The sequence below is a fragment of the Tubulanus polymorphus genome, chromosome 4, assembly GCF_964204645.1.
Source record: "Tubulanus polymorphus chromosome 4, tnTubPoly1.2, whole genome shotgun sequence".
Classification (NCBI taxonomy): Eukaryota; Metazoa; Nemertea; class Palaeonemertea; order Tubulaniformes; family Tubulanidae; genus Tubulanus; species Tubulanus polymorphus.
The window spans coordinates 19,715,941-19,736,018 of NC_134028.1; the positions used below are offsets into that span (position 1 = coordinate 19,715,941).

Genomic DNA, 20,078 nt, shown 5'->3' on the forward strand with positions numbered 1-20,078 from the left:
CATATGTTCCCTACTATGGTCATGTAAATCGTTTAGAACCTGTCCATCTACGATTGTCATAGAAGTATCGAACGGGAGTGATTGTGTACTATTACCTCTACTTGAGATATGCGCATGTCCAGGAGACATTATTTTGACTATGCCTCCTGCCCTAAAAGGAGTTAGCTTTTCGAATACCATTTTTAGACGTTGCATTAGGTTTAGATGGGCTACTGCTGTCAACGTATCGTCTGGATGCAATCAGTTCCCCCTTCCAGAAGAAGTAATTGTCCGTCCATCTGCATTTAAACATTTTAAGAGAATTTTTGAAAATACAAACGGGTTACGGTTGTATGTCCGACACTATGACTTCTTAACACCTTTGATCTCAGACCCTAAAGCAAACTCCTGTCTGAAATTTTTGCCTCGATGGGATGACCATGCTGTCTTCCCGGACGGGACACGGTCTATGGCTTTGAGACCGTTATTACAGAAGGATTCCAAACTTTACCCCGATTTGCCGGCTTATGAATGATGACTGAGCCTATATTAACGACACACGTAACGAGGGTAGGGTGTTACTTAGAATAGATTTTATCATTATTATACAATTCATATAAAAAGGGAATTGCTCGTATATCGTTCGGTGTATTCGTGGGGGAGTTTTTGGGTTGCTAGGTCTACTGTGGAGGCCACCCTTCACTGCTAATACTGAGCCTGGTGGGATGCATCACAAGGCATGCGTGTGTGTGAACGAAACTCCGCATGAGGATGTGAAAGATGGTGACGTTTAGCTAGATCAGGAAATACGAGTGTACATTGTGTTGGTTCGAGATGTGTAGGTACAGTAGCTGCGGTGTGATCTTCGCAGGTAGCCAGAATACGAAGTTTTAGTGTACTTATGATAAATGAAAAGCCGAAAATTCGAAATCGTTATAGCGAGTGAAAGTGCGAAGAATAAAGCTAAAAATTCGAGATCGTTATTGCGAGTGATAGTGCGAAGAATTAAGTCGAAAGTTCGAGATCGTTATTGCGAGTGATAGTATACGAAAAGCAAAAATTTAACGATCGGTAGTGCGAAGAAAAGCCAAGAATTCGTCGATCATTATTACAGTACTAGCGAGAAGAAAAAAAGCCGGTCGACGATCGGTAGTGCAAAGAAAAAAGCAAAAAATTCGACGATCATTATTGCGAGTGCGAAAAAGCCGAAAATTCGATGCTACTTGTTGCAGTCGATCCCTAAATATAAAACAAAAAAGAATTATCTGACGAAATAATCCATAATGGTAGAACAAGATAAGACTTTTATTAGATTATTGAAAAAAAATGAATAAAAAAGAAATTTTAAAAAAAAATTTTTCTTCTTTACATTAAATTGGTGTTTGAATATATTATGTAAATTATAGCTTAGATACCTGAAAAGATGTAAGCGAACTTTAAGATATAATGATAATGATTGAAAGGTAATGGAAATAACTGATGTGTGATAATATAATAATTGGTATGTAATAATGTGACATTGAATGTAATTGGAATAATGTAATGTATGCGAATGTATCACTTATGTCCTGTAGGGTCATCTGACTTGACTGGGTTTTTCGGGACGAAAAAAAATTAAATGTGGGGGAGTGTTAGGAGACTGAGATATATTGTTATTAGGAATTTGGGGTAAAAAGCTGAAACTTGGTACTAGGTCACTGGGTCATTTACACATGACAGTTCATGTGAGTATGTGACGTAGGTAATACTCACGTCAGATCACGTAATTCTATTTAGTGACCACATATGTTTCTGGGGAAATAGTTGAGGAATTAGTTGTTCAAATAGGGTGGATTGGTATTTACGTAACACTTGGATTATTAATGGAATGTGGGGAAATGTGTTCAAACTTGGTCATCAGCTGTAGTCAAAACAGACCACAGTATATAAGGGGGACATATCGAATGTAGAGTAGAACCGGGACTGACTGCCGACCCTACAGGACGAAAATACAGAAGTTATAAATAAAAACTACAACCATCATAACTACACATAGCTGTTCCTCGATAGTAAGGACCTATCAAAGGTACCACGAATTAGCGGTGAGAGTTTTGTTCAGCTCGAGAAATGTAATAAATGTTTTGTATTTACATTGTTTAGTAATAAACTACTTTGTTTTAGCAATAAACGTATATTTATCAGTTTTACTATCTAACAATAAATGATTGATGTTTAGATTCATCTATCCAGGTTTTAAATAATTAAATCCATTTAAAACTTTGATACTCTGGATAATGTTTGAGCACTTTACTTGTAAGGCATACAGTAGTATGCGAAAGCTAACAAGTAAGTGCTCAAACATTTAATCCAGAGTATCAAAGTTTTAAATGGATTTAATTAACAATAAATGATGATCCCGGGGCAGTTGCGCAGTCATGACCTAGCAGTCTAGACCAACTTAGTTCTATAGCTTATCTAACTACTGAGACCAATCTTAAGATATAAGACCACTTGGACATAAGTCGCAATGTGCAACGTACGACCCTGGTTTCCATTAGCGTTAAACTATTAATGATATCATATATCATATATCATATATATATATATATATATATATATATATATATATATATATATATATATATATATATATATATATATATATATATATATATATATATATATATATATATATATATATATATATATATATATATATATATATATATATATATATATATATATATATATATATATATATATATATATATATATATATGATATATGATATATGATATCATTAATATTCATTGCTTTACGAGTTGATTTTGAGCGTGGGAAAATTGTTCTTATCATATATATATATATATATATATATATATATATATATATATATATATATATGATATATATATATATATATATATATATATATATATATATATATATATATATATATATATATATATATGATAAGAACAATTTTCCCACGCTCAAAATCAACTCGTAAAGCAATGAATAAAGTAATAAAAGTTAATGACTCTGATGAATGACGTATAAAGACAGATCGGTATTAACCACCATTAACTCTTTATCGAACTGTTAATCATGAAAAATAATCCTTTCATTACAATCAGCTCATTCTTTTAAAGTTAGTAGTCATAATGGGCTCTTAGTGACTCGTGGGAAACACAAACTCTAGCGCCGGGGTCAGCCCGGGTATTATCAACCAGCAGGGTGACTAGCCAACGGGGTGAACGTATCAGCCGTAACTCTAACTCATAGCTCTCATGATTAAGCTAAACCTCAGCAGGACTCAAACCTATAGTATCTCCAGCATTCCAATTGAGCATGCTAATACGCTAATACGCTAATACGTAAGTAGTGGTCGAGGTAGTTTGAAATTTTATCTGGTCAATGGGTGACCATAATCATATATCAGTGCCGTTATCAGTCATGCGTGGTGACTCTATTCACTACCCGCCATCACTCTCTAAATACGCGCGATCAGGCCCATTGCTAGCAAGCATAGTCATTGGTACTGAAAAGGAAGGCACTTTTTCCACCAACGAAGTGGAACATTGTGGCATAGCAAATACTTACATACCTTTTTGGAAATAAGATTTCAAATCTTTGATAAATATTGATTTAGTTATCACTTACCCAAACTTTGAAAAAGACATTAGAATTATTAGAAACAAACACATAAGAATTATTCATCGTCAGTTTCTTTAGCTGAAATAAAATGTTTTTTGAGCAAATATTGATGAAATAATGACACATTTGAAAAATATTGAAAATTATTTGAATAAATTGATAAAAATTGATTCGTGAAATGTTTGAAGTTTTTCGAAAAAACTCATTTTTAAAAATAACGCACTTCAAAGTTGAGCACCCTGAACTCGCAAAAACCGTGCACATTTTCTTATATCGCTCTCATGTCGCTTTGTTGCAAATTAAAAAAATTAATTTTCGGCATTGCTGAAAAATTGAGATTCACACGGTTAGATTGCTCTAAAGCTATCAAAATCCATCTATGGACCAATGAAATATGATAAAACACGCAACACAAATAGTTTTCAAAAAAGTCAGAGAAATAACCAGATAGTACAGGATCAGGACGAAAGTGCCCTAACAAAATGGCGGCTAGCAACTGCGAAATGGTTTATTACGTAATCTGCATACATAGACCGCGACTGGTCTAAATTGATTTCGTTATTGATGAAATGTATTGATATATATACATTCAATCAATCGGCCCCACTTTGTCACCGATTTATACTTTAAATGTACTAGGATCAACCCCCGATATACCGCCCACATCGGTGCGGAACGATTTTGGCGGTATAGAGAGTATGGTGGTTTATCGGGGGTGATTTACTATGTTTTTGTATAGAGATGTACATTGAGAAAACCTGGCGGTAGGCGGGATTGGCGATATATGGGAGGGCAGTATATCGGGGGTTGACTGTATATGATAGTAGAACAGCCACAACCGAACGTGGAAAACATACAGTAAGTTTAAAACCCACTATATACAGAATTGAAAATCAAATCGTATTTGTGAAGAAACGATCAGATGACCTCGAAATTTCGAAGCGTCGTGTAATTTCAATTCTTGATGAATGAAATTCGATTTTAATCTTGTAAATTCTTTTTAGTGGGTTTTAAACTTACTAGTATATGATATTATAATCTCCACAAATATTTCCGCTGAGCAGTGAAAGGGCATTTCGTATTTAAGGGGGTTTGTATGGGATCTTTTTATTCACCTTAGTAGTACAGTACTGTCTACTACGCACCTTTTCCCTTCTCCACTTATCCCGCGTCCCACTTCCTGCACCCCTACTCTACTCACCTGATGAATTGTAAATCTCTCTTTTTCTAAATCTGATTCGTCCAACCATTTGTAATTGATAGCTTTGAATATTTTAGTCATATGAGCCGACGATTTCAGTTTGGTCAAACTCGTCGCCTCTCGCTGTGGATCAGCCGTTAGATTCATCTCCAGCGGTGACGCTATCAGAGTTAGTGAATGTCTACGGGTATCCCTCCCCTTCTCGTCAGCAGTCAGTAACTGAGGAGCCAACGCTAGATCACCCCGAGTATCTTCAGGATGTACGACATCTACAGGTGTTAGAGTTAAATCCGGGTTCAGGTTCGCTATTCCTGTGGAATCGTTCGTATTGCGCGAACTCATGTTTAAAATCCGTTTTCTTTAGATTTCTTCGTTTCTTTAGTTTATTTACACAAGAAATATTCAGTAGCTGAGATTGAATTCACAACGCGTTGAACATTGATTCACAATCAAAAATACAGAAATAAAAACTATCGGTAGTTTGAATAATAGAATCTAAATCCACACATAACTGTAATATATCTATATATCTAAATATAATATATTCCACCTGTCTCAATTAAAACCGGAATGAATTCGGTTTTGATTTTCGCAGTTAAATTCTTTCTCACGACGTAGTTTTTCAAACTCGTTGTGATCTGTTTGACGCGTGTCTCGTCGCTGTCAAATACACGAGTAACTGTTGTAACCGCGCGAGGATCAACCTGCCAGCGACCACCTGTGACTCCGTGGGGCCCATATCGCGGGGCGTTTATCGACTGTTTCTGTCAGAAGTAGCCACTTAACTTCGCTTAAAATGCATAATTTACCATCTGTAGGCCTCTTTGGTAGGAATGGTAGTTAGGAATATTCAATTGTAAGTTTTCGGCAATACAAACTATAAGATTTACCTTCATTTATGTATACCGTTAAATGGCAATTCTTAATTCAAAAGCTGTGACTTTTCAAAAAGGGTATGTCGGCAAAACTAGAATCTATAATTCATATTTGCATGATATTGGACTATTTGTATTACTCTTGAGTTGTAGCTTGATATTTTATGGCAGTTCTTTTTTTTTCAAAGGTGTACTTTATTTAGGCAATAATTCGTGATTCACATTAATGAAACTAAAGCTACCGGGTTCCACCGTCAACCGATAGAAATGTTAAGCAAAATAGATAGGGATCATTTAATTTTGGTCGAAAACGGTGAAGGCTACGCCTAAGAAACTGCATCCAGAGTTTAGAACAAGTTTCATTTAATCCAAAATGGCCACAAGTTAGCCATTTTCGATATAACTACATGTATTTCATTAATAAAACATTGATAAGAATTGCAATACACGTTGCATTCATTCATGATGCCCTACACAGATGCAGCCTACATATTTAGGCCCACAGCATGTAAATATGAAGGCTGCATCAATAATGATGCATTTCGATAATCCGTATGACCGCCAGTCAACCAACTTGAATGGAACTACCGGTACGAACGGTTGTTGAAAATTCATGAAGTTTGATGTATACTTCATTACGTCGTATCAAATTACCAGTATCCCTTTTAATCATTATTTCAGCCATCATCGTCCTCAGGAACACAAGAATGGGATCGACGTAGACCGAGCTGTCATCGCAATTATCAAAACGACTACGGTACAAACGTTTGTTTTCCCGACCCTGCCAAATCAAATGTTATAGCGAGAAAACTAAACTTCATCGCGAGAAAACAATAATCTAACGCGAGAAAACAAATTATTTTTGTCTTCTCGCACTAAATCTAAATTTTTGTGATATTTTTTTCAGATTTTTTGGTCGAAATATTTCGAAGACTACCCGAACCTTGCCTGGTTTATGAGGGTTAATCACTCCGTCGGCACTGGCTTCATCGCTTGATAGTTCTCTGGCGTTACGTTACCCATTCACGGTCTCTTAGAAGGGTTGCGCAAAATGGGGTCTCACAGGAAGCGTCTTAGGAGATGTTGGATTGCTCATTGACGAAGTTCAACCCATATGATTTGAGAAAATTTGCGCGCTGATCCCAAAAGATTCACTCATTGGTAACAATTCTTCATTTGTGTTTGTTCTATAGATGCACATGCTTCCACACTAACTGTATTTTAAATCAAATGATTTTAAAACTGAAAGTTTCACCCCAAGTTGTGAATTTGCTCATGATCTGTGCATCTAATTTTCAAAGATTTTCTGCACAAGTACTCCCAGGACCCGACATTTACGCAGGTAACTCACTCTGCTCGAGAGGGAATCCTCATTCTGTTCTAATGTAGCCTACTAAGTATTATTGATTAATATTGTGTATAAATGTTCTTTTATTATAAAGCGATTGAACACAATATATACTGGTATATACATATTGATGTATACATATAGAAATTTGTTCAATGTAAATGAATAGTATAAAATTGAATATAATCTAAATGAATTACTGATGCTTATACAGACAGCAGCAGTTCATACTCCGTTGCTAAATATTAGTTATAAACACATTTCTACACAAATCAATGGTATCTTACAAAATCACATTAAAGCCAGTTTCGATGAACAGAATGTTTGCAGTAACTCAGTGAATGTTTGCAGTAACCCTCTAACCATGTGATATCTGTAGCTCCTCGAGTCCCATCCGCCCTCGGTGAGTCCAGATTCGATATCGGGCTAAATCTTTACGCGTTACAATTCCAATTACCTGAAAACATAGCAAGGTGGAAAGGAGGCTCATAAATGGCTAAAGGACAGCAGTGGTGCCCAGGTCCATGCCGAGGGGGGTTCAGGTTTTTAGCAAACAAACCCCCTAAAACGTGCCCTTCAAAAAGTTTGTGTCAAAAAATCTGGGTCAAGTTCGAAATTTGGCTATAATTATAATTTTTTTTTGTAATTATAAAGTAATCCATTCTAAAATGATTTATTCAGTTTCCCGGACACTTCATATTCAAGATATGGCCTTTTCCAATGAGAAAGACCTCCTTTTTATGGTGAAAAGTGCCCTTTCTCTTGAAATAGAACTGCCCATAAAAAAGCTCAACACAGGCCAGAGGAGCGGGTATTAGCAGGCATGGTACTTACATTATTTTGATGATCAATAACTACAGTGTGCCTCAACCCTAAACCACGAAATAATTTAAACAATCGCGGCAGAGACATTGTCTGAAATACACAACAAATACACATGTCCTGTATCAACACGCTATACATATTGACCACTGTATGAATATATGAATACAGATAAACGTTGTAAGAAACATACCTCTAATACAAGGTAAGGAGCAGGATTCATGTATGGACGCAGGTCTATATAACATTCTCTTTCATGTCGAGATATATGAATTTGCTGAAACGTTGAAATATGGAACATTAAACAGCAGAAATCAAGCGAAATGTTTGAATTAACAAGCCACAAGATCAATACGTACATGAATGGATGGAAATCTCGGATATTCTTCCCTAAAATCACTAGATTTTAATTTTTTCGCAGCCTCATGACCGGTCATAGTCTCTTGAAATACCTGTCAAAATAAATATCGTTGACGAGGGGAGCCGCTAGTGATTTGAATAGTTGCTTGATTGATCAAGTCAAAACTGTACCTTCATCTTTAGCAGAACAATCAGTTGATTTCTGAGAATTAAACCTTGAAACGTCCCAAAACACCCAGATTCATTGGGGGCCTAGAAAAATCAAACATAGTACCAAGTACGGAGTTTAGGAGGCACAGCAAACCCCCAAAACACAACGCATAGTACGTGGTGGCGCCAACAGCACTGCGGGCACTCCGAATCACAAACACATAGTACATTGTACAGCCTACAGGGGGCACTACAGATCCCCTAAATAAAAACACATAGTAAATTGTACCGCCTAGAGGTGGCACTGCAGATATCCAGAAAAACTGCGAGCCAGGAAAACATACAGTATATCACAGTAGGCCTATAAACGCATGCATCTGCACACCTGGTCTAGTGTGGCAGGGGTTCGTGCTGTGGCTGAGTGTGGCGATGCCCAGGTTTGAATACCTGCCGAGGATGTAGGGAGCACAGAAGGCCTAGAAAACATAGTAAATTGTACTATCTAACGCAGATACGCGAGGCCAGTAAACACTAACACATTAACAATACATTGTACACTGTATATTGTACTGTACACAGGGGGCGCTCTAAACATAGAACAGTACATAGAACATCATATAGCACCAAAAGAGGCAGAATAACATGAACATTATACCTGTTCAGGATCGATATCACAGACTACCGGGAAACCATTATGAGTTTCTTTCTTCAAAACGTCTACAATTCTTCCAACTTTTTCAACAGTTCTTAACACGACCACAGGATGACTCATCACCTCTCTACAGATATACAACAAAATTCCTTACAGACAGAATTTCCCTTATATAATATTTACATTAACCTGGTTTAACACTTACGTAGCGGATATATTAGCAGATATCGGCGGAGCGTCCCACAGTAATAGAGGTACACTCTGCAATTGTATGTGTATATCATACAAACCCTACATAAAAAAAAAACATGAATAATAAAGTCATTACACAAACACTAAACCAGGATTAAAATAATACAAACCTCATTAAAATAATCCCCGACCCACTTGGCAACCATCAATATAATCATTATAGGTAAACCGAATGTGATACTTCCAGTTGCCTCGATGAGTATTACAGTTAAACTGATAGTCATTCTGACAACACCGCCTAACATCGCAGCAGCGCCTAATAGAGCGTATTTACCAGGGAGAGCCCAAGCCTACAAATACACATTATAATCAACAATCTATTAATAATCCTGGATTAGAGCGCGACGGAGGGGGAGGGGGTAATACTCACTAGATTCGGCCCGAGATATTGCACTAGTATTCCGATAAGACGACCCCAGGCAGCACCGGTCAGTAAACAGGGTATAAATAAACCACTAGGTACAGATACACCGTACGTCCAGCAGGCTAGTAGAAAATACGCAATACAAAATACAGCTACAGTCACTGGCTGAAACGATCCTACAATACAGGAATACAGCAATACAGAATTACAGCTCAATTCACCAGTAGAAATGATAGCACATTAGGTTTGATGACGGTTCATGGTAAAATTTACAGTATAGTTTATAGGATGCGTCTTTTATCACCCCCAGGTGTTCTCTTACCTGCAGGGTCATGAAACAATGCGTGAACACTGCCCTCTGGTGTCTTAAAGAACAGTGATGACATCGCATCATACTCGCCATCATTACAGAACATCTGTAAGAATATACAACAATTAGAACCAACTGGTGTGGGGTGGTACCGGGAGGGGGCTGGTACCAGTTGGTGGGGGAGGGGGGATGATTCTATACCTGTATAGGATGCTCATTGTCATCTTTACCAAGTGGTTGACAATCTTGCGAAAAATAAATCAAAGTAAATGCTACAGTAGCACTTAAACCAGCCACAATCATAGCTTCGAGTAACTGAGTCCATTTATGATAAACGTGTCTGAAAATATAAACATCAATTGTTATTATAGCACAGACCATAGAATCAATATCAAATTTTGTAGAACAGACTATGATAGAAACAACCTCTAGGGATCATTCATTTATTACGTACGCATAAAATTTGAATTTTTCAACCCCCCTCCCCCTCTGTACGCCAAATCGGCCATTTTTTCATATACAGTAAGCATTACAGTACGCAATTGCACTGACCCCTCCCCCCTCCCTTGATGCGTACGTAATAAATGAATGACCCCAACTAATATCGATGATTGAGACTTACTTAATTCTAAAAACAGTCAGTTTATGATTGATATGATTAAACAACGCTCCCAATAAGCCACCTAGAAATATAAAAACATCTGAGACATTAATACCGTTAAACTTGACTCAGATCAAAACTGAGATCAACAATTACCTATCACTCCCATTAATATAAATATAGGTATCTCGACTCCACTGTAATTCAAACTCTACAAAAAAATAAACGCAAAACACATTTAATTACAAACTAGGGGTCCAGGGACACCATGCCCATTTGGGAAGTGGTTTCAAATGCCCAACAATCTAACAATTTCAATATTCAATATGGTCACCCCCTGGTGACCATATACAAAACCCAATGATCTCGTAACTCACCACAATCATAGAATATGTCATGAGCTACAATTGTGCAATCGATTGTGGTAACAAAATATGCATAAGTACCAATGTAATATAGAAATACAAAGTTATTGTATTATTTAGCGCCCCCTGGTGACCATATACCAAAATCACAACAATAATAGAACATGAGCTACAACTTTGCAATTGATTGTGGTTACAAAACATGCATAGGTACCAATACAAATAGACAAATTGTTTAGTCAATATTGAACTGCCCCTGGTCTGGTGGCAAGAGCAAAGAATTGGGCGATTCTGATTCTACGTGAGATGTATCTTATGACAATAATAATCAAATATCAAGACTGTAAGTGAAAACCTGACATTTTCCTCAAAAAACTTTTTTCCGCCTACGAATGAGTACTGATGACACTATGATAGCCCCCAATTGCGTGATAATTGGCTGATCATTAATACAAACAGTGGAAAATGGCAAACCAGTAGGAAGCTACAAGACTCAGAATTTGGGCAAAAATTTTTGGGCACAAAAAAGGTCACAGGGTGGTTATCTTGAGTCTGATTGACCCAATTTTACTAATACCGATGGGCCCTTTGGATATACAAGCATGCATGAAAAATCAAGTTAATTGATCAAAGTTTTTTCAAAATTTCCCTCGAAAACTTCAACTAGAGGTCCAGGGAGACTGTGCCCACATGGAAAGTCGTTTCAAATGCATAAGAATCTAACAATTTCAATATTCAATGCCCCCTGGTGACCATATACAAAAACCAATGAAACTCACCACAATCATAGAACATGTCAGCAGCTGCGATTTTTTAATTGATTGTGAACGTAATAGCCCGCTAAAAAGTGGGCTAAAAACCACTAGACTTAAACTGATCAATGCATAACTTACCTCAAACTTTCCGAAATTGATAAGACCAGGATAAGACAGTTCCCACGGATGACCGTGATAATAGCTTAGTAAAACATTCAAGGTGAAAGTGGAAATCATTGATGCAAAAAACTGAAAAAATACAAGATATGATCAAAAGGACCTATTGCTACCATCTATACACAACAGCTGGAACTACTGATTCTTACATTTCTCCAAGTTAGAGCTTGATTCCAAAAGCTAGCACCTTCTTCTAAACTAAATAATACACCACCTACAGGTGCACCAAATGCAGCTGCAACTCCAGCAGACGCACCTGCAGATACAAAATCTCTCTTCTCCGTGTCTGAGCGGAAATATTCAAACACCTGAAAAAATTTAATCCGAAATATAGATTCAAATATGGGTGAATAATCAGTGATCAAGACTTCAACTTACTTTAAAATCGAATTGAAAAGTAGTAGTTCTACCCTGAGAGACACCAGCAGCAACAACTGCACCTGAGTGAATCATTGGACCTTCCTAAATACAATAATGAACTACTGGTTAATGAAAATTCTAAACTGCGATCAACAATAGAAATTGATATAGACAGCTACCTTGCCAACAGCTAGACCGCCGACTACCGACATCATCACTCCGACCACTTTACACACTAACGTTCTAAACCGGACGACGTGAGGCACTTTTACACCGTTTAGAAAACATTTAATTTGTGGAATCCCGCTTCCAGCGGCAACTGACTGTAAAACAACAAACATCAATGAGCATCAGCAGCATCACCGTCTCCCTGAAACATTCTCTGAAACTCACTTACCTCTCCGAATACAACACAGCAAGACGCAATCGCCACCGCAATCACGCTTATACCAAACCAGATGAGAAACGGTACAGACAAACATCCATCGTGCACGCATTTATCAATATCTGTGTATGGTGCACCGAGTGAAGGGTTCTGATAACACATAACTAACTATCTCAAATCAAATCGCAGATATTTCAGTAAAGGATACAATATTTGATACATGAGAATTTATATTTTGACAATTCAGTGATAACAACATCGATCAAAACAGCGATCATCGCAGTGAAAACACCAATCATAAATGCCACCCACCAGCGGGCCATCTGACACCTTAATACTGCCTAGAATACAGAATACAATACACAATCAATCAATCATAAACTCCACATTTAGGCCTAGTCCATTTATTAATGGATGATTTTAAAACCTGTTTTCCCGGGACTATTTCGCTTACTTTTTCGGGTATATACCCGGTGCCTCATTTAGGTCATAACCTGACCACAAAAATTACGGACAACCACTGAATATGCGATGTCATTCCAGTTCTGTACCAATTAGAAAGATTGCCAACAAGTCTTTTAATCAAGTTAAATCACACAAAATATTTTACATTTTGTGAAATTTCTTGAATTTGAACATTGCAATCCTTCTAATTGGTACAGAACTGGTATAGGCGTTATATCAGATATTCAATCGTTTTCATGATTTGGTATTCTGTTAAGATCTAAATAAGGTATGTTCCCCAAAAAGTACGCAGTATCCCAGAAAACAGGTCTCATCGATTAATAAACGGACTACGATACAGTGTCCCAGAAAACGGTTCCTCTGAAATGATCAAATATTTAGTTAATCTATTAATCTAGTTAATCTATATAGATGAATTTTTGTGATGGATTAGTAACAATCAGTAGGATATCTTCTTTTCATCTTAGGGATAAAGGGTCATGTAGACCTCGCCTGGCTGGTTTTCAAACACTAATTATTTCAAAACAAAACTTGATAAATAAAATTAGGCAGTTTAAATAGTAAAGCGGGTATATATTAAGGGCAGGTATCCGTTTGCAAAAAATTCCATTTTACGGAAAATTGAATTGAGTGATACATAATTATGTTGTTAATTGTTTTCTATTGATCATATGACAATAACACCTTGAAATCCTAAAGTCTCAAATTGACTGTAACTTATTGTGTCATGCACTGTACTCAAATGGACATTTGCTTGTTCTTGTTGGAATTTTCTTTTACGTAGATTCTATTTTTGACTGTTCTTTTGAGAAATAGATTTTCTTTATTGCCAGAGTCATTGACTTGGTTTTGGTGCTTTTACCATTATTTGTAAAAAGCCTAATTTCATTTATCAATTTTGGTTTTGAAGTAAAATGGAGTCAACCCTGCATAAGTTGTAGCTCTCGGGACTGCCGATTTTTCTACGACTTACGTGATGTACGAGTCATGTGTAAGTCGTATTTTTACGAATTATCTTTAAGTCGTGGTTTTATATGAATTCCACGAATAACTCGTGAAAATACGATATACACGATGCTCAGATTCCAGCAAGCTTCGTCATGTTCCCGGTCGTAGATCCTATATCGCTGAAATCTACCCTTGAGACCAAAATAATCATACGAGAGATGTGATGATACGACTTATTCGACGACGACTTATGCCGTATTGACTGCACGTTGCTTCATAATTAGTGTTTGAAAACCAGGCGGGCGTGGTCTACTAGACCCATTATCCTTAATGTAAAGAAGACATCCTACTGATTACTAATCCATAACAAAATATTTTTTATTGACATATTCAATCATTCCAGAGAAACAATTTTCTGGGACACACTGTATAGGCCTAGTTGAATTTCGGGTGAGAACAGTAGATATGGATTGTACTGGGATCATACCTGATAATTAGAAGTCCTTTGTTCTTTCTGATACAAACTATTTTCACAGTAATCATAATCCAAACTCTACAAAGAAATAATGTAAATCATCAACGATTAAATAACAGCGAATCAAACCAGGACGCAGTTCGCCAGTTGTTGCCTCAATTCGTTAAACGCTTTTGACCATGGAGTGAAATATCGAAGGAGGACTACAGTAGACTCCGCCCAAGTCGGCTCCGATCAACTCGAATAATCCTTCTACTCAATATTTTTTGTGACACTACGATGGAACCTCGTAATAACGAACTCGGATACAACGATTCATCGGATTCAAAAAATATAGAATTTCGTCCCGAGTAAGAAAATTCAATTAATTTCATATTGGATATGAACGCACTATCGGTTATAACAAACAGATTTTCTGGTCGCGTTAAGTTCACTGTAACGAGGTTCCACTGTATTTATGTACCGGTAATACACAACATCAAACTCGGATATTACTCAAGTCGGACACATTTTTGCGGTCCCAAAAATTCCGACTTGAGTGGAGTCTACTGTATATGGATTGTGGATCGTGTGTGTGGACAACCTCATATTGTTGACTGAGAAGTTTCTCTTGAGTCGTTGATTCTGAACTGGTTCCGGAAGCGTCGTCGTCCTCCTCGTGCTCCTCCTCTATGTTACCATGGTGGTGTATTACATTTCTACTGCCCGAGTTGACCGTGTGTGCCTAAAAAACAAAATATATATAAATTAAAACCTGGAAATACACTTTAAACATAGTATGAATACCGGGTACCAGATGATGTACGGGTTACCCTGGAACAACGGCTAGACACTAGCCTACTAATATGATAATTAATCATGATAATTATTAATCACCATCAAATACGATTTTTCAGTTAATTCTTCCTTCGTTTTGCAACAACAAAGTCTACTCCATATAAATCTCCGCGGAGCAGGGTTAGGGTAAGATCCGATATCAGCACCATTACTCCTAGACAGTCCGGCGGATCTCCTCGCAGGAGCGGGGTTAGAATTTGAGTTAGATCCAGTAGGCGGGGTATCGTTATCCCATCGCGTCCCATGTTGATTTCTGGGGTCAGAATTATTATCAGCCACGTGATTCGTTTGATTTTGTGCGGAGATTCTTTTTAAATCAGTCATAGCTAAATACATCGAAACTGTTCAGCTAGAATCCAGCAGCAGCAGTATAGCCGTAATACTCTACGAATAGGCCTATACAAGTCATTTCAGGAACAACCGCTAGACACTATACCATAGCACCAGGAGTAAGTCATACTATTATGATACAACAGCGGGAATATTTAATAACAGGACTGGTGCTGCACTGGATTAGATAGATTTATTCATGAGGGGATTATAAACAAGTTCATCCCAGAGCAGTGACAGCTGTGACCGATAAGCCACCAGAGCAGACAGAGATGGGAATCGCAAGTGGTGGCTCCGTCCAAGCCCAGCAAACAGAGGGGGGTGTTAATCTTCTCTCAGAATTCTAATACAGAATTCTTATGGTCATTTTGAGGGCTTGGCGTCCATTATTTGGTAATGCGCCACGGCATAGCAGGCGACTTGTTGGTCTTACGGGGTGGACTCTAGGTGTTTGATCTGATCAATTAATTATATGAAAAACCGTATTCCAGAGTGGATTAATTCAGATTGGATGGATTCGCATTTGTGTGTGCCAATAATTCAACAGTTCAAAAGGAGATTTAATAAAAATACTCTCTCATCTCAGACCATTTCAATGGTATCAACACTTACAAGTCCAATACTGTTTCTCCTATGAGTTATCAATGGAGTTTTCTCATCTAAAATATCTTTCATTTCTCTAAATACTGACATCAGAGGCTGGTCATCTATTTATTTACTTTCCCAATCAAATGTCATAAGACCAATTCAATTCAATCAGATTGTATTTTCAAGTTCAAAAAGTGACCGGCGGGGAGTGGTGTTCTTTGTAAATAGCTCAAATTTGTCTCTCTCCTTTTATGTTATGTTATCATTTGTCATTGTCTCTTTGTATTAATATTCTATTGCCGTGTCTGTCCTATGTAATTTTGTCGTTATACGGATGCAATAAATTTTTGAATTGAATTGAATCAGATGTTGTTGGGAGAAGGGTCATTCTTAAGAATCCGCAGACCTGCCCTGAGAGGCCACATGGCTTCTCAGGGCAGGAACCTGCCCTGAGAGGCCATTGGCGCAATTAAGCAGTATAAATGGAAAACTCGGCTATAATTCTGATGAAACGGCGAACTTTCTCGCCGATGTTTGACATGCACATTGTCGAGTCGAAATTAAATGGATTAAAATGAAATAAATTAAACGTATTGATATATCGACACTTAACAAATAAAATGAAAGTAATATTTCAATCAAAATTCATTCATAATAAGAAATGTATTTTCAAAAAGTTATGTAGTTAACCGACAACAAAAGTTATGGTGATTATATAAATTTCAAAGCATCAATTTAATTATTCAAATATCCTATAGGCCTACATAAACAATTTGTGTCGTCCACTGATATTAGTGCGTTTCAATATGCTGTATATTCTAATTCAACAGTGAATTTTTCGGGGGTTTCTATAGTCTGAATACCAGTCGTTGTTACGGCGTACAACGTTTGACGCTACTAAAGTATCATATAGAGGTTAACTCCTGTTAATTGCAATGCAACAACTGATTTTAGTGTCAAATCAAACCTTTGTACTAAAATAAATGAATTAGTTACCTTGTTGACTTTGAAAACGTGTTTTAGAATAAATTTTTTGATGATTTAAATCGCGAATCGGAGAATTTATTGATTTGATTTGATTTGAATTGATTGCCGCTATCGGGATTTCCAATACGGACTAAATTAATAAAATGTGAAAATTCAATATGTCTCTCTAAAATTACTCTAAATGTTATTTTTTGTTGATAAAACGCATAAATTTTGGTCAATTTTAACCTTAAAAATTTGAAACAAGAATAATATCTGTATTGGCATCAATGTCAGTCCAAGTTTAAGTTCGAATCCGTAATTTACACTCCCATCATGCACCACGAAAAGCCGCCATATTTGTTATGGTGCTTCACTTCAACTATTTTTTGAGGCGACTAGTCAAAAGTTTTGAGCTACTACGATCGTCAAAAGCTACTTAGGATTACAAATTTATGCACAAACAATAGTTAACTTCCATCTGATTACAGAACAGTCAGTTTGAGGTAAGTTTATGGTGTTTTAAGGGGTGAAATAGACGCTCAGAGCCTCGTCCCTCAAAATGAGGGACGAAAATTAACCTTATATGAGCACTTTCGCCCTAGACGTTGTTTCAGGAACAACGGCTAGATACTAGTTTAGGGTTCCTACTGCTTTTGCAGAAACTCTATTGTAATTCTGCTGATCATATTTTTCTTCTCCGGGGTAAGGGTTGGTTGATCATATGTCATATTTCGTTAGGTTAATTACCTGTGAGCAGGCCAACTTTAATCAGTTTTATACTTTATCTAATGACAATGGTATAATTATAGTTGCCACATGCAATAAGGCATACCCAATTGAATCTAATCTGATCAGCCCTGCGGGTGCAATTATAGACGTAGTCTACTGTCGTCAACCTGCCCTGAGAGGCCAGTTTCATTCTGCAGAAATCAACCTGCCCTGAGAGGCCAGTTTAACTGCTGCAGTTTGAGTTCTGCAGATCACCTGCCCTGAGAGGCCAGTTCAACTGCTGCAGTTTGACTTCCGATATCAACCTGCCCTGGGAGGCCAGTTCAACTGCTGCAGTTTGACTTCTGATATCAACCTGTCCTGAGAGGCCAGTTCAACAGCTGCAGATTGACTTCCGATGTCAACCTGCCCTGAGAGGCCACTTTCATTCTGCAGAAATCAACCTGCCCTGAGAGGCTAGTTAAACTGCTGCTGTTTGAGTTCTGATATCACCTGCCCTGAGAGGCCAGTTTCATTCTGCAGATATCACCTGCCCTGAAAGGCCAGTTCAACTGCTGCAGTTTGACTTCCGATATCAACCTGCCCTGAGAGGCCAGTTTCATTCTGCAGATATCACCTGCCCTGGGAGGCCAGTTCAACTGCTGCAGTTTGAGTTCTGGAGATCACCTGCCCTGAAAGGCCAGTTCAACTGCTGCAGTTTGACTTCCGATATCAACCTGCCCTGAGAGGCCAGTTTCATTCTGCAGAAATCGACCTGCCCTGAGAGGCCAGTTGAACTGCTGCAGTTTGAGTTCTGATATCACCTGCCCTGAGAGGCCAGTTTTATTCTGCAGAAATCAACCTGCCCTGAGAGACCAGTTCAACTGCTGCAGTTTGACTTCTGATATCACCTGCCCTGAGAGGCCAGTTTCACTCTGCAGATATCACCTGCCCTGAGAGTATAGTTTAACTGCTGCAGTTTGACTTCCGATATCAACCTGCCCTGAGAGGCCAGTTTCATTCTGCAGATATCACCTGCCCTGAGAGTCTAGTTTAACTGCTGCAGTTTGACTTCCGATATCAACCTGCCCTGAGAGGCCAGTTTCATTCTGCAGAAATCAACCTGCCCTGAGAGGCCAGTTTCATTTTGCCTAAATCAACCTGCCCCGAGAGCTGCTGCAGTTTAACTTCCAATATCAACCTGCCCTGAGAGGCCAGTTTCGTTTCGATAATACAGATTTTTCCTACACTTGCAATCTAGGCTAGGCCTCACGCATGTTACCAAAATGAGTTTAGAAAATGTGTCGAATGTTTTATATTGACGTAATGAGCAATTGCGGCGTGCTCTCCTCATCTCTTCGTCACCACCCATTAATGTGTGAGCAAGCCGATAGCCAGTTTAATTACGATGCGATAAGGACTTTGTTATTTAACACAAGTGCATTCATATTTATTGATGCATACAATGTATAGAAATACGTATGCAAATGTAACACAAGAAAGTGAAGTGCAAAGAAATTAGAAGGAACATATAGCACGTTAATCGTAAATTATAGATTACAGATAAAAACAGCGCCGCTTGGAATCATATTATTTAATTTTTACAAAAACTTGTATCATCGTTATCATTAATTACCTAACATAGCAGCAAAATTCTATTCCTGAGAATAATTGTGATTTTCTTCTTCATTAAGTTATAGATGAAATTTTTTTATGAAGTTTTGATAAGAAATGTTCCCACAGAGAAAAGTTTTTTCATTTCTTTATTTCTATGAAAAATATTAGTATTTTTTAATTTGTTTCTGAAAAATACCAATTTTAATTATATTTTCTTATATATTTCAACAAAAATTCATGTTTTGATTTTAGGTAACTTTTGTTTCCCTATCGTCTTGAATTTTTAACTGTTTTAGCTTAATATGATTAAAAGCATTTGTATTTCTCAATTTATTTCTATAGAATACAGCGTAGTCTTCTATTGTATGATCGAAAACTTTAGTTTGAATCTGAATATCCCGATCACCTTGCCACCATTTCAGCTCACTCTGTTGAATGGGTTTTCATTTTCTATTGATTCAAACCACTGGCCTCTCAGGGCAGGTCCCTGCCCTGAGAAGCCATCTGGCCTCGGTGGCCTCTCAGGGTAGGTTCTGGAAAATCTGCAGA

At 37.4% G+C, this 20,078-nt stretch overlaps 1 protein-coding gene across 1 annotated transcript; it reads right to left on the bottom strand.

Annotated features, from left to right (window-relative positions):
- Positions 1-7,122: 7,122 nt before the first annotated feature.
- Positions 7,123-16,386, bottom strand: LOC141903082 (H(+)/Cl(-) exchange transporter 7-like). Its single transcript, XM_074790980.1, has 22 exons — positions 16,260-16,386; positions 15,064-15,204; positions 14,493-14,558; positions 12,801-12,933; positions 12,605-12,714; positions 12,387-12,530; positions 12,226-12,309; positions 11,997-12,155; positions 11,809-11,919; positions 10,707-10,761; positions 10,572-10,632; positions 10,151-10,289; positions 9,962-10,055; positions 9,646-9,815; positions 9,386-9,565; positions 9,229-9,314; positions 9,027-9,150; positions 8,393-8,473; positions 8,221-8,313; positions 8,055-8,138; positions 7,874-7,954; positions 7,123-7,496 (listed from the first exon to the last, which is right to left on the bottom strand). Exons 1-22 carry the CDS (start codon positions 16,338-16,340, stop codon positions 7,398-7,400), a joined length of 2,376 nt encoding a protein of 791 aa, XP_074647081.1. The 5' UTR covers positions 16,341-16,386; the 3' UTR covers positions 7,123-7,397.
- Between the last annotated feature and the right edge of the window lie 3,692 nt (positions 16,387-20,078).